The sequence below is a fragment of the Phoca vitulina genome, unplaced genomic scaffold (assembly GCF_004348235.1).
Source record: "Phoca vitulina isolate PV1807 unplaced genomic scaffold, GSC_HSeal_1.0 scaffold7, whole genome shotgun sequence".
Lineage (NCBI taxonomy): Eukaryota > Metazoa > Chordata > Mammalia > Carnivora > Phocidae > Phoca > Phoca vitulina.
In genome coordinates, this window is record NW_022589710.1 from 36,134,797 (window position 1) to 36,149,970 (window position 15,174).

General features: G+C 46.6%; 1 protein-coding gene and 1 pseudogene across 4 annotated transcripts in view; one reads left to right on the forward strand and one right to left on the reverse strand.

Moving 5' to 3' along the window:
- The window catches only part of SYNE2 (spectrin repeat containing nuclear envelope protein 2), a 315,865-nt gene that overhangs the window by 287,326 nt on the left and 13,365 nt on the right, over window positions 1-15,174 (forward strand). For all 4 annotated transcript variants that reach the window (XM_032405277.1, XM_032405280.1, XM_032405278.1 and 1 more), the window contains 5 exons: window positions 5,342-5,504; window positions 11,409-11,596; window positions 12,093-12,243; window positions 12,557-12,739; window positions 14,135-14,272. In XM_032405277.1, coding sequence (XP_032261168.1) covers window positions 5,342-5,504; window positions 11,409-11,596; window positions 12,093-12,243; window positions 12,557-12,739; window positions 14,135-14,272 — 823 coding nt within the window. The remainder of the gene's footprint in view (window positions 1-5,341; window positions 5,505-11,408; window positions 11,597-12,092; window positions 12,244-12,556; window positions 12,740-14,134; window positions 14,273-15,174) is intronic.
- On the reverse strand, window positions 10,587-10,705 carry LOC116633352 (annotated as a pseudogene).

A 15,174-nucleotide genomic window follows, 5' to 3' on the forward strand; every position in this document is an offset into this window, starting at 1 on the left:
ACTTATTTTTTCCTGGAGAACTATGACTTACTGAAATGTATGCGTGAGCAATGTTGTTGAGTGCACTGGGGTACAAAAATGGGCAAGTGCGGAGATAGGGAGTTCCGTAAACAAACGGTCTCCGGGGTTGATGTAATGCAGTACTGTGGTTGCTTCCCTGTACCAGCAGGCTGGATTCTGAAGGGCTTTCCTTGTGTCCCAACATTAACTCGAGACTTAAATTTTTCCAAGAGCGGTATTAACGAGGCCTACCATGGAGTCGGTTGCCTGGGTTGGCAAATGACACACCCTTCCTGGCCTGCGAGAGGTGATAGATTACAGTATCTGTACATAAGAGAATGCTACAGGCTCCACCATACGGCTGATGGTTCCTAGAGCAAGTTGTAACATAATTATCTGAAAAAAAGGTTTTAAATCCCCATGCAGTTTTGGATATTATGCCTTCTGTCAGAGGTTGGGACCTAGAAGTAGGTTAGATCCTGATTAGATGAATCTTTTGTAGCTTTTTGGCAACCTCTTCTTTTCTTTTCCTCCTACCTTCCCTCCCTCTTTAATGTGCCCTAAGAGTATGTGTGATTTGTGTGCTTGTTTTTCAGTATTTCACTTGCTCTGGAGGGAACCAAGGAATAGCAGCATGTAGGGCTTGTAAGGTGGCAGCACTTTGTTTGGTGGCAAACGGCTTGGAGGTGCTCTGACCTTTACCTCTTTCTTTTAATATATAACATAGCCAGGTCTTTTATGAAAACAAATTTGAAGGTATGAGTGAACATCATTTATTCTTTCAAAAGATATTTATTGACCACCTCCTTTCTTGTATTATAATGTTGAAATTCAATCTAAATTAGATCATGAGCTCTGTGGGAATAAGACCGATATCTCCGTTATCTCTTGAATCCTTGGGACTCCGCACAGGATCCAAGATAAAGCACATGGTTAAATCCTTATCGAAAAGAATTATGGATGGGCAAGTGTGGGCCCCCAAAGGATCGCACTTGGTGGACGGGCTTCTATGCCCACCAGTGTATCCCAGAAGCATGAGACTGGACCTTTGATCATGGTCCCTAACAGCAACAAAAACCATCCTGTGCCTGATATTAGCTAATGTGAGTGCAGGTTTATACGAGTTGCTGTGAGGAAAGGGCTTATGAACAGCAGCTCTGGACCAGAGTGCCAAGGTTGGAATCCTGCCTCTGCCATTTAATGATCAGTGACTGGGGCAGGTTATTTGATCCCTGTGCCACAGTTACCTCACCTATCGAATGGGGATGCCAACAGTACTGATCTCATAGCATTGCTGGGAGGATTTAATGCGTTGCTAACAAATAAAACACCATGGGCCTGGCACAGGTAGATGTCAGCAAGTTCTTTAGTTGTTCCATGTAGTCATAAAGTTTGTGAATTAGAAAGCATACCCAGTGTAGACGCTTAAAAAGAATGGAATAGCAATAGAAAATCTAATATTTTATTCCCATACTCCATTGGCTTGTCTTAAGCACTCCATTTCAAACACCACTGGCCTGGAGTATCATAGTCCTGGGGAAGCCAAGTAAATTCTTCCCCCCCCTGCTCCATACTCCCCCCTCCCCCGCTTATTGCACACCTCATCCTGCGATGACCAGGATTCACGATCACTGCATCTCTGTGTTTGCACCCAGGTTCTTTTGTCTCGTTAGCTCCTGTCATTTAAAGTTAAATTTCTGTCCCTTCTTTTTAAAATAAAGAGTCTGGGATACTTGGGATGGAGTAGGGTCAGGTGCCCAATAGAGGAGGAGGCAGGAGAGCTGTGCAGGGGCCACCGGGCCCAAGCCCCTCACGCCACCTCTCGGAAGCTCTTAGGGCTGGGCTGCTTCTCCAGCCAGAGCCTTCCCGAAGGGCAGCGCCTTGCACACTGCATGTAAGACTCCTTGTCCCATAGGGCCTGGGGTTCCCAGCTCCTCTGGCATTGTCTGGAGTGTCCTTTCTGGTCCCTAGGCAGTCAGGGTGACAAGGTATTGGGGTGAGGAGGATGTACCGCTAAAGCCTGTAAAGTCACAGGAACGAAGGCAGGATCTAGGTTACAGGTGCATCCAGGCCTGGCCCCAGATTCTGTTACTTCCTTTTTAATAAATCATCTTATGGCTTTGAAGGGAACTCCTTGTGGTGTTTGCAGTAAGACTGTAATTTGGAAAAACTTACCGCCATGAAAATCATCTCGATCATGGTTTTTGGGCATTGATCTCTGTCAGGCACTATGCCAAATACATTTCATGTGTTTATATCTCATTCAACCTTCTCAGCCACCCAGGGAGGGAAGGGATAACTAGTGTTGACACAGTTTTTCAGATGAGCTTAAACAGAGCCACGATTCGAACCCAGGCCCTGCCCACAAAGTCTGTGCTCTTTACCACCAGACTCCACGGCCTCTGCCCAGGCCTGCCCCACCTCATGGCAGAGTGGGGAATAAATATTTATGAAAGGACTTTGTAAGGTCCCGTGCCTTATAAATGAGCTGTTATTGTAGCATCATAGAATCCCAGTTGGCAGTAATAAGAGCTAGTATTATACTGAGTGCTTACTCTCCACCAAAGACTTTACACACATCCTTTTGTTTCGGTCTCATGACTACCTGCAAGGTGGATAATTTTGCAGATAACAAGGAAACTGGGAATCAGGAAAGTTAGGCTCCTTGCAGGGGTGCACAGCTCATGGATGGTACAATGGGACTTAGAGCCAGGTCTGTTCACTTCCAGAACTCTGGCCTTAACTTCACCCAGATATTACCACCTCCCTGAAGCTTGAGGGACCTCAGAAGCCTACTAGAGATGAGGGTGCTGAAGTAAAAGGATTCTCCCTAAATCCTAAAACTAGCTGGTAATAGAGCTGGAGCTAAAAGTCCCCAGGGTTGACTTGGTTGATGGTAGGAGGCAAAAAATAAAAAATAAGAAAAAATTAAAACACACACAAATCTGTGGTCTACTTAAATAATAGCATGTCGTGGAAGTGGTCATACACATTCATTCTGCAACAGATGTCTGTCAATACCTCCTGCCCACCAGGCAGAGTGGGGCTGCTGTGCATGCGGAGGCAGCAAGCCCTGTGCAGCCTGGCTAGCGCGGATGCTGTCGTGACGGGTGCACGGTGCACGAGGGATGCGGACACAACACAGGGCAGGAGGTCCCGCCAGGGGCCCCCAGTGTCTTTGGTGAGCAGTGGTGGACACTCCAGGAGAAGGGAAGGGGGGGCACTGAATGCTTGATGACCTGAAAAAGGGTGTTTAAACTGGTATGTTGAGGTAGGGTGAGGACCATGGAAGCATTTGAGTGTCAGTGGATCAGACTTACCATCTAGAATGTGCCTTTTGGCCACGGAACCACAACTGGGTAGGGGCCGGGGGGGCAGGTGGGTGGTTGGGAGCTGTTCACAGGCGGTCCAGGAAGAGATGATGGTAACAGGCAATGCGGCGCACTCTGGCGAGTTGGAGCCAGTGCCTCAGTTTCTCTTTCTAGTGCTGCAGGATGGAGTTCTGACAGCACCTTGTTACATGAGTATTGATAGGTAGGAACTTTGCATTGTAGCTATTGTTCCAAATCTCTGGGATTCACTAAGCGTCCCACAGATCAGGGTGCCTAGGTGGCTCAGTCGTTTAGGCATCCAACTCTTGGTTTCCACTCAGGTTATGATCTCATGGGTCGTGAGATCGAGCCCTGTGTTGGGCTCCATGCTCAGCAGGGAGTCTGCTTGAAGATTCCCTCTGCCCCTCCCCGCACTAGCATTCTCACTCGCTTTCTCTCTCTCTCAAATAATTAATTTTAAAAAAAAATCCCACAGATCACCAGAACAAGCCCTCACTCACTTTAGGACTTCCATGAAGGCGGTTTATAGAAGTTTTTTTTTTTTTTTTCCAAGATCTACATAAAGATTATTTTCCTGACAGTACGTTGATGTGCCAGTGAGCTCACCAAGTATACTGACGCAACGTGTGTTAGTTCAGATCTGCTCCACACATATGTGTTAGTTCAAATCTGCTCCACACCGTGTAAGAGGCAGATGATTTAGGACTGCGCTTGCAGATTATCTTTGCCCTATTCCTCACCACACTCCCTGCTCCCCTTTTGGCTAATACAGCTGTCCCCTAATGGGCTTGGTGTATGTGTAAGGCTCCCTCAACCCCTTAGACTGGACATGGTGGGCTTTAGCTCATGTTCTGTGCTTGCTCAAGAAGAGAGTCCCATGAGAAGCATCATAGGCCAGATACCACCAAATGAGCCAAGCAGGTAATATCTTTAAACCATCAGGGAAAATCCCTGTCTGCTGCAATCTCGGGTATACCCAAGAAAGAAACTGGATAGAAATCAAGTGTGGTTATTTTATTTTATTATTTTTAAAGATTTTATTTATTTATTTTAGAGTGCATGCATGCATGCGGGGTAAGGGACAAAGGCAGAGAATTTTTTTTTTTTCTTAAGATTTTATTTATTTATTTGACTGAGAGAGACACAGTGAGAGAGGGAACACAAGCAGGCGGAGTGGGAGAGGGAGAAGCAGGCTTCCCACCGAGCAGGGAGCCCGATGTGGGGCTCGATCCCAGGACCCTGGGATCATGACCTGAGCCGAAGGCAGACACTTAACGACTGAGCCACCCAGGCGGCCAAAGGCAGAGAATCTTAAGCAGACTCCACAGTGAGCATGGAGCCTGACAAGGGGCTCAATCCCACAACCAAGATCTTGACCTGAGCTGAAACCAAGAGTTGGACACCCAACTGACTGAGCCACCCAGGCGCCCCAAGTGTGGTTATTTTAACCTCAAGAGAATGAAATGGCATCTCCTCTTTGCTCTGGAGCCCTAGAAAGGTATACTAGGTCTCAGGGCATCCCACTTTGGGAATGATAGGACTTCATATTTGTGTGGGTAGATTAACTCTTAGCCTATCTGAAAATCAACCAGACCAGCAATTTTGGTTTGTTTTTTTTTTTTTTAAGATTTTATTTATTTATTTGACAGAGAGAGACAGCGAGAGAGGGAACACAAGCAGGGGGAGTGGGAGAGGGAGAAGCAGACTTCCTGCTGAGCAGGGAGCCCGATGCGGGGCTCGATCCCAGGACCCCGGGATCATGACCTGAGCCGAAGGCAGCCGCTTAACCGACTGAGCCACCCAGGCGCTCCTAGACCAGCAATTTTGTTAAGTGTCACATATTCTGTGAAAACTCTGTGATGTGAGAGCTGTTCTCTCTCTATATATAAAATCAATAACCAACATAAGTTGTTTTTTACGCCGTAACACCTTTGTTGGCACATTCTTGTCACCACTAAATGTTGGGCTTTGGCTTTTTTTACCTCTTTTTTTCCTGCAAATATATTTAGGGTGAAGAAGCTGAAGGAGACCTTTGCTTTTATTCAGCAGTTAGACAAAAACATGAGCAACCTTCGTACCTGGTTGGCTCGAATCGAGTCAGAGCTTTCTAAGCCTGTCGTCTATGACGTCTGTGATGATCAAGAGATCCAGAAGAGGCTCGCCGAGCAGCAGGTGAGGACAGAAGGCTTTTATAAGAGTATAGGTGTCTGTGGTATCTGCTACCTCCAACCTTCCCCATATTAGCTGTGTCTTTTAGCATGTTCACATTTCATAATATTGGTTCGTTTTTTTCCAGAGAGAACTGACCACCTGTCCACGTTCTTGTACGTGTGAGACCATCTCTTGGCGTGCCTGTCTTCTGCCCCATTCACACATCTCTTTGTGAAATGCTTTGAATAATGTCTGAGATGTAGGTCTTAGTCTTAGTGGTAAATAAGGTGTTTTGCTTATGTATTTTTAAACTTGGATCTTTGTTTTAGAATATAGTTTTAGAAGGCAATGAATTGAAAGAAAAATAAATTTTCTAACCCAGGAAAGTTTTCATGGGACAATAGATCATCTGATAGAGCTTCCAACAAAAAAAAAGGGGGGGCTGTAAAAAGGAACATGCTTAGGCCAATAGCATAGGAAACCCCTCTTGCAGTGCTCTGTGCATTTCTCCCATCGGTTATGCACCCTCTGAGCCGACCCTGGAAGCTCCACAGCATGAAACCACTGAGTCCCACCAGTGTTATCATCACACTAATCTGGTGGGCGCTCATTGATGTCACAGACTTAGCAAATCCACTTTCCTGCCCTCCCATCAGCTCACATTCACAGGTTCATTCTCATATGCAGTACCTGGAGCTTATCTTTATTTCTAAAATTAAGTTCATAGAAGCCTTTTGGTAGCTTTCCTTCACTTTCATGGTTTTTTTTTTAGACCCAGGAGCAGATTCCACTTTGACTATATAAGCAATATGGTTGTCATGACGTTCTCAGATGCGTTATCTGTTTTCTTCACGTTATCTCCAAAGCCTTGGTGTTTGCTGTCTGTCAACACACAGGAAGATTCACCCACATGTAACAGCTGCTCTTAGAGAAAGAATTGGGGGCTGACCCTTTCTCACAGATTCAAGGGCAGAAGGTGATGATGAATTAATGACAAATTCCCTTGAGTTCAAGTCGATCCTTTTAATGGCAATGAGTGACATCCCCTGCTACCATAAAATAGAGCCAAGTATTTGATATTCCTCTTGACTTAGATCTTTATTCAGTCTATTGCTATTACTGTTTGTAAACGATGCCTATTCTCTGACTTTCAAATTAGTAATGATTTAGCAATGCTATGAAGTAAAAATACTGGTATTGGCACTTAGCCACAGAAATTTAAGTATGCCCTTTCTGTTGAGGTCATCACAATTCTGTCTTTGTTTTGTGGAAAAATGAATACTGATGTAAGTACCATGTTAATGGACATTGCAGAGATTTTAATGCCCTTCTCAGTGAAGTCATAGCCACTGGACATTATCAGCTTTATTTGCAAGTTTGATCCACTAAGAAGAATTTCTTGAATAGTCTCTTTACAGACAGGCCTTACAAATAACAATTTACCCTGAGTGGTGAGTTTTTTCAGGTAAATAGTACAGAAACTGAGTATATTTTTCCTCTTAAAGAAAGACTAGCTAAATTTGGCAGGGGCCAGTAACGTGTATTAACGTTTTATAAATCTAAGGTGTGCCAGAACATCATTAAATTGCAGGGCATGTATTCCCCAAAGGCTACAGTTTGGTGGCGCTGCCATCCTCCTGGCCTTGTTTGGTCCTGTTTTGAAATGGTCCATAATTTCACCTCTGGTTGATTTGAAGCTTCCCTCTTTATAGAACTCAGAATCACTATCCTGGAATTCTTACCTCATAGTAATCCACAGCAATTTAAGGAGCTGGTGTTCAGGACTACCATTACTGGTAAAGAAGTTAGATGTACGAGTTTTCTATGATTGCGTTAACAAATTACCGCAAATTTGGCAACTTCACCCAAATTTATTATCTTACTGGAGTTCTGGAGGTCAGAAATCTGACCCCAGACTAAGATGAAGGTGTCAGGAGGGCTGCATTTCTTTCTGGCAGCCCTATTGGAGAATCTGTTTCTTCACCCTTTCTAGCTTCTGGAGGCTGCCCACATTGCTTGGCTCATGGCCCCTTCCTCCATCTGCAGAGCCAGCAACATTGCATCTGTCTGTGCTTTTCTGTCATGGCCCCTTCTCCCTCTGACTGACTCTTCTACCTCCCTCTGCCACTTTTAAGGACCCTTGGGATCACGCTGAGCCCACCTGAATAATCCAGGATGTTCAGATCAGCTGATAGGCTACATGCCAACAGAGAATTAAGGTTGCCAAACATATTCACAGGTTCTGGGGACAAGGATATGAACATCTTTGGGTGGCCAATATTCTGCCTACCACAGATGTCCTGAGGAAACTTTCAGCATTTTTGTTTAAAAAAAAAATTTTGGGGGGGTGCCTGGGTGGCTCAGTCGTTAAGCGTCTGCCTTCGGCTCAGGTCATAATCCCAGAGTCCTGGGATGGAGCCCCGCATCGGGCTCCCTGCTCTGCGGGAAGCCTGCTTCTCCCTCTCCCACTCCCCCTGCTTGTGTTCCCTCTTTCACTGTGTCTCTCTCTGTCAAATAAATAAATAAAGTCTTTAAAAAAAAAAAATTTTTTTTTAATACCCAGACCAGACCTTAAAGCCTCCATCAAAACCACAAAAAACAGAAATGTGTCACACACAAAAATTATGCACGAACCATTAAAAAACAAAAAAACAAAAAGACACCTTACTTGTGTTTCTATCACTAAATAAGTTTCATGATTATTTACAGAAATAAGACTTAAAAACTTGGGATCACCTAGTAGTGCCTTCTCCAAAATCCCTCAGGCCCCAAAAGTGATTAGGAGCTGTGCTTCCCAGATCCTCATCGTAATGTTCTTGGTAGCACCCTAGGGAAGAAGTCAAACTTAATCCGAGTCCTTTTTGTTTCTCTTATGTAGAACTCCTTGGGTAATAAGGGTTATATTGTTATTTTTGTGAAATCTATCATCTTCAAAATGCAAAAAGGAAGTGGTAGCAACCTTTGTAACACTTTTAAACCATGAACCACTTGCATTAAGACTTCCGCATTTCTCTCCTGTTTTCTTTGGCTTCCTGGTTCCCTGTGGGTGCCATATGGTGACGTTGGGAGAGAGTGCTGTTAGTTACCCCCCATTCTGTAATTACGAATAACCCCCTTCCCAGCAGGTGCGCTCAGCTTTATGCCAACCTCCTCATAAACCACTCTGCTCCCCGGGCTTGCCAGCCCAAGCCCCTCCCCCAGAGTCAATCTGGAGCCACCACCTCACCCACCTCAGGTGATTTTTCTGCCCACCCACCCCCTCCCCCTCAGCCCAGCTTGGCTTTCTTCTTTTCCCCCTTTATCTTGTTTTTTTTCTAGTTCCTTTTGTATTCTCCTCCTTCCTGGTTGCATTCTCCACCTCACCCTCTAGCTGTGGATCCTCCTCCTCCTCATTTCCCCCCCACCCCACCCCCAATACCTACTCTTCCCAGTTTCAGAGCTCTTTGTCACCTACTCAGGAACAGAAACACAAAACACACGAGAGTCCGGGAGCCTGTTTCCAGAACCATGGCAAAAGTCTTTAACGTTTTTTTATGTTTCTTAAGTCCCGTTCTTCAAATTGTACTTGAACAGTTCTTGAAATCTAATTATTGTGCATATTCCTGCCTCAGTGGGAACTAGTAGTGAGATGGTTTTCATAAAATGTCACTCATTTAGGTTTGCATTTTTAAATGTGGGTCACTACTTTGTATTTTACAAAGTAATCAATACATGCTACAAAATCAGTGGGTCATTCTGCAGTGTTTGAAAAGTTTGTTTTGGAAATTTTGAAAATTTTTGAATTTTTTTTAACCAAAATGTTGATGGTCTTTTATAAACTATCATAGAGCTCATTTCTTGCTCCCATTCGCCCTGTGTATTAATCAGTACTCAATAGCCATTTTGTTCAATATAAGCTGAACAAATAAGGTAGAGAAACTGCAATGAGTCTATTAAAATATGCAGCATTCACATTTATCCATAGACTAGACTTTTTCAGTACTTTTCAACCAGATCCTACCCAGCCCTACCAGGTGAGGTCAGGGACGGGTACCATTTTTCAGTTAAAATTGTCACTATTACTCATTTAGCACCAATGTTAGGATTCCTTATTTATTATTTTAATGAAGTCAAGAGACATTTATCAATGCCAGTAAATTTTAGGAAGGCTCATGACAATTCTGTGAGCCAACAAGAATTCTTAAAGCTTGAATTCTGTTTAAACCTAGTAATTACAAAGCTGGTGCTTGCATGGACCCCAGGAGGACTTCCACCATTTGTCCTGCACTGCAGAGCTTAAAAAACATCACCCTGTTCATGTCTCTTCACAGGACACATAGGGTGACAAACTAAAAAACACATTTTTTAAGTTTATTTATTTTTTAGTAATCTCTACACCCAATACAGGACTTGAACTCATGGCCCGGAGACCAAGAGTCACATGCTCCTCCAACCCAGCCAAACAGGCACCCCTAGAAAACACATTTTCTTACCATAACTTTGTGCTGTTTTTTTTTTTAAATCTTAAAAAAAAAAAGAAAATATTAGTATTATCTGATAACAGTAATTTCCAAAATTATTAAATATTGAGGTGACCCGGCATGAGCTTTATGTTGCCTTTCTGTAGAACGTGGCAGGCAGTTTATAAAATAATCTCTCCTGTAAACTGAATTTTGTTGAATCCAGGGAGCTTTAGTTAACAGTGGCGTATTTAGCTTTGCCTTTATTTCTTCATGATGTAATTTGGATACTAAGATTAGTGGCATGCTCTGTTGTAACCTATCACAGAATTTAGATATCTGGAGAAGTCTTAATTCCAGAATGCAAAACAAACAGGCTCCTCGTCTCTCCCTCCTCCAGCCCGCCCATGGTGTGCAGAAGAAATATTCTCCGGGTGATACCTGAAAATGCTGTGTTTATTGTTTTGTTTTGTTTTTTTTTAAGATTTTATTTATTTGACAGAGAGACACAGCAAGAGAGGGAACACAAGCAGGCGGAGTGGGAGAGGGAGAAGCAGGCTTCCCGCTGAGCAGGGAGCCCGATGCGGGGCTGGATCCCAGGACCCTGGGATCATGACCTGAGCCAAAGGCAGATGCTTAACGACTGAGCCACCCAGGCGCCCCAAACCTACAGCACCCGGTATTCCCAGGCGGGCTCCCATCCAAGTACTAACCAGGCCCAACCCTGCTTAGCTTCCAGGATCAGACAAGATTGGGTTCGTTCAGGGTGGTATGGCCGTAGACGTTGTGTTTATTGTTAAACAAGTTTTTCATTTTTCCCCATAACCGTGCATTGTTTCCTCGTGAATGCTCCTTTTCCTGAGTCTGGGAGCAGCACTGTCACCATCACAGGACAAGACTCCAGAGAGAGACTGCCCCCTCCGTTGGACCCCATATGTTGGGGAAGTGGGGTCTCTACTCCCAAACTCTTCCCTGGGGCCTATGGAGCCCGAGGATGGGCATGATTTGGGGTGTGTGTGAAGATGGCACAAAGGTCTCAGTAGATTTAAGAATTCTGGGACCCATAAAAGGTTAAGAGTTCTGCTCAAGTTTTAGGTCCTGCTGAAGAGACTCCCAAGGAAGACTTCCCCGGGGCCATGTCTCAAGGGGGGGCCCTTGCATTCAGGTGGTATGGGGTGGATCCCGTGCCTCCCCGGAGTCAGCGGGGGAGTGGGCTCTCAGGAGAGGCACTCCTGCTTTCCCACCCCCTCTCATCAGTTCAACAAGTAAATCCCAGGTGTCGTCAGTGTTCAGGCTCTGTGCTACAGCACAAGGGTTGCTCAGATGAGAGAGACACAGTCCTTGTTACTGATCGAGAGGTGGACATGCACCTGAGCCGGAAGAAGGGTGGGGGGGAGTGGAGATCCTCTGATGCCAGTCATCCCACCACCACCACCACCACCACCACCGCCACCTCAAGGTGCTCCTTACTCTGTTCCAACCATAGGACCTGCAGCGAGACATCGAACAACACAGTGCAGGGGTGGAGTCTGTCTTTAACATCTGTGACGTCCTACTGCATGACTCCGATGCTTGCGCCAACGAGACGGAGTGTGACTCTCTCCAGCAGACCACCAGAAGCTTGGACAGACGCTGGAGGAACATCTGCGCCATGTCAATGGAACGGCGAATGAAGTAAGAACCGAGCTGCCCCCGAACGTTTGAAACATGGTCAGCCAGACTCAGTGCACCCTTCTCGTCTCAGTAGCAGTAGCTGTGTTCTGTTCGCTTCACTTCCAAGGCGACTGGCAGAGAAGGCTCAGTAGGTGTGGCCATGCTCATGCAATGAGTTATTCAAGAAAAATATGATCGGGGTTACGGCTTTCCCCAGCAACCCTGTGTCTCGAGGTGTAACCATGGCTGGCCCTGGCTACGAAACAGTGGAGGGAAGCCCTGTCTCCTGCTGGTTAACCTCTGTGAGGCAGGAGCTTTGAGGGGCAGTCCCAGGAGGACGGTGTCCTGACCAAGAAGGGGATGGGTCCGGTTATTTCCTAGAAGAAGGATATCAGGGTCTCTCCCCCAAAATGGTGCCAGTGCCAGGGGTGTTGGGAATGGGACCAGGCAAGGGAGGAAAAAAGAAAGCTCACGGCTGAAACGGATGGCTTATATTGAGATGCTCTCCTCCTGTCAGAATTGAGGAGACGTGGCGCCTGTGGCAGAAATTTCTAGATGATTACTCCCGCTTTGAGGACTGGCTCAAGTCCGCCGAGAGGACAGCAGCCTACCCGAATTCCTCAGAGGTGTTGTACACAAATGCCAAAGAAGAGCTGAAGAGGTTTGAGGTAAAGCCCGAAGCCCCCTCCAGCCCGGTGCTCCTGATAAGCAAGCCTCTCGGTGGCTGGCTTTCCCCACCCGCGGCCAGGGCCGCCCGTCCACAGCCCGCCGGCAGCTGCTAAGACGGCTTTGCCAGGCGAGACCGATCCGTGCCAAGCGGCATGCAGTGAACTTGAGAGCCTGTTCTTTAGCATCAGCGCAGGGCGAAGGGGGCTCTCTGTGGCCATTTCAGCCTGGGGATTAAGGTCGAGAGCAGGGCGGCTGGGGCCGGGGAGGGGGCGTGCTGGCCTTGGCCCTGACGCGCCCGTCTGTGCGCCGCAGGCCTTCCAGCGGCAGATCCACGAGAGGCTCACGCAGCTGGAGCTCATCAACAAGCAGTACCGGCGGCTGGCCCGGGAGAACCGCACCGACACGGCCAGCAGGCTGAAGCAGATGGTGCACGAGGGCAACCAGCGCTGGGACAACCTCCAGAAGCGGGTCACGGCCGTCCTGCGGAGACTCAGAGTAACCTTCTCTACGTCCCCCGCCTTGTTTGTAGGCCGTCAGGGAGAAGTGACGGGCGGGATCAGGCTTGTAGCAAAGCAGTGGGTAGATTTCAGTTCAGGCCTCAGGTATCTTAACATTCTTCCAACCGGCCTTCCCTGGGGTTTAAGCCAAAGCTGCCAATATTCCTGTCTTTGGTTAAGAGGTTATTTACCTAAGAATAGGCTTCTGAGACAGGGCCCATTGATGTGATTTGTGGTACCAAGCACATCTTTTTCCAACCTCCGTAAGCCCTAGAGGTTTGCACGTTGGCTCACAGACGGCCCGTGGGGTCTGGGCCGCTTCCATCACCAGGTCAGGCCCAGGGGCCTCTAGGCCCAGAAAGAGGCTCGCCTTGCCCTTCTGCCCGTTTTTGCATGTCCCACTGGTTCTTGCACTATGAGAGATGTAGACAAAGCCCCCTCTGCATTGTGGAGCTTGGGGACAGCGATTACCCCCTGAATTTCAGAGCACATTGACCTAACCTCAAAGGCTGGGGTTGATTTTTGAATGTAGACGTTCACGTAAGATTTGCGTTATGCAGGAGACACGGTATGTGAACCTTTGTGAGTCTAGGTGTAAACTGACGGGACACGTATGGTTTGTGGCTGCAGGAAGTAATTTTAATCCCTGCTTCTGTTCTCAGGGCAGAACGCTCTTGAAGTCATTCTAAGATGAGGAAAATCTGGGCTTTTTTTTTTTTTTAAACCCCTCAGGAAGAAATGGGTTAGCTTTTCAGACAATCCCCGTGCATTAATTTATCTCCTGCTGAGTTGACTGTGACCAGTGTAAACCTTTATTTGGCACTGAATGCTATGTTTGTCTGAGAATCCGCTGCCCATTTATGAGGTAGTAACCCAAGAGGCTTCCTTAATTGAAGGCGATAAATCTGGGTCTTCTTTCTCTGAGGGAACACGTTCAGGATTACCTGAAATGGAGCATTAGACCAGGCTTAACCCTGAGATCAGTACTTTTCCATCTTGAAGCTACTATTTCAAGCCAATAGCTTCCACAGAAGGCTTTCAAGGTAAAGGCAGGCAAGGTGCCTGGACGTTGAGGGGGTTCCTCAAAGGGCAAGTTGGGGAAAATAACTGACTTAGGGAATTATAGAATTTCAAATGCTAAAAGGACCTTCGACATTATAGTCAACATTCCCACACCCTAATTTGCCAGTGAAGACAGTAAGACTTAGAGAAGTTGGGGGGCTTGTTATCACACAGCCAGGACCAGAGCCCAGGCTCCTGACCCCACACTGGCCCCCTGATGCCCTGTGGACCTCTGGGAGTACCCTTTCCTCTTGGCCAAAAACAACCTTCCTGTCTACCTGGACTCTCTTGTGCCCTCAAAACAAACGAGATATTTTCTCCCCTTTCACAGCATTTCACCAACCAAAGGGAGGAATTCGAGGGGACCAGGGAGAGCATTCTGGTGTGGCTCACAGAGATGGACCTGCAGCTGACCAACGTGGAGCACTTCTCGGAGAGTGACGCCGACGACAAGATGCGCCAACTGAACGTAAGGCCTGCTTTGTCGGCCCCTCTCAGAAGAATGCACCTTTGCAGGGGAGAGCTGGCCAAGGACAAATGTCACCTGATACCCTGAGAGCAGATTCCAGCACTGAAAGCAGCCAGGCTGCACCCACCTGTGTCCTGCAGGGTTATCATGAGCAAGGATACTGTACCTTACAGTCAAGGGGCCATTGGAACAAAGCTTGTTATTCTTTGTCATTTATAATCATCCACGGGGAGAACGCTCTTTAGGTTCCAAACAGAACTTCATAAGGTGCTCTTCACCCAGCTTTCGAGTCTGAGTGCAGCGGGGCGGGGGGGTAACAGGGGGAGCATCTGTATCAGGAGTGGGGCCAAGAACAGGTCTCACGTCCGCTCTCCCAGATATCTGTAGTTCACTTTAATTTCACTATGATTCCCTCCTTGGCTTTTTTTTCTTTTCTTTTTTTTTTTTTTTAAAGATTTTATTTATTTATTTAACAGAGAGAGAGTGTAAGTAGGCAGAGCGGCAGGCAGAGGGAGAGGGAGAAGCAGGCCCTCCACTGAGCAGGGAACCCAATGTGGGGCTCGATCCCAGCACCCTGGGATCATGACCTGAGCCGAAGGCAGACGCTTAACTGACTGAGCCACCCAGGCGACCCTCCCTCCTTGGCTTTTAAAAACAATTGAAAAATAGAAATGTGTCTTCCCTAATAAAATGGCACCAATGAGATGATAATTGTGTCAGCAGAAGCAAATGCCCGTGGGTGGTTTATTCTGGGAAATTTTCTGTTTCCACGACGTGTCAATAAGACAAGCTTTCTCCCTCACACCCAATAGCGGTAAATGTCCATCCCTGCCAAACTTTTAGAATTATTTTAATTGGAAAAGTCCGTATCCAGAAGGGAGAGGGTGGGAAGAAATCACATA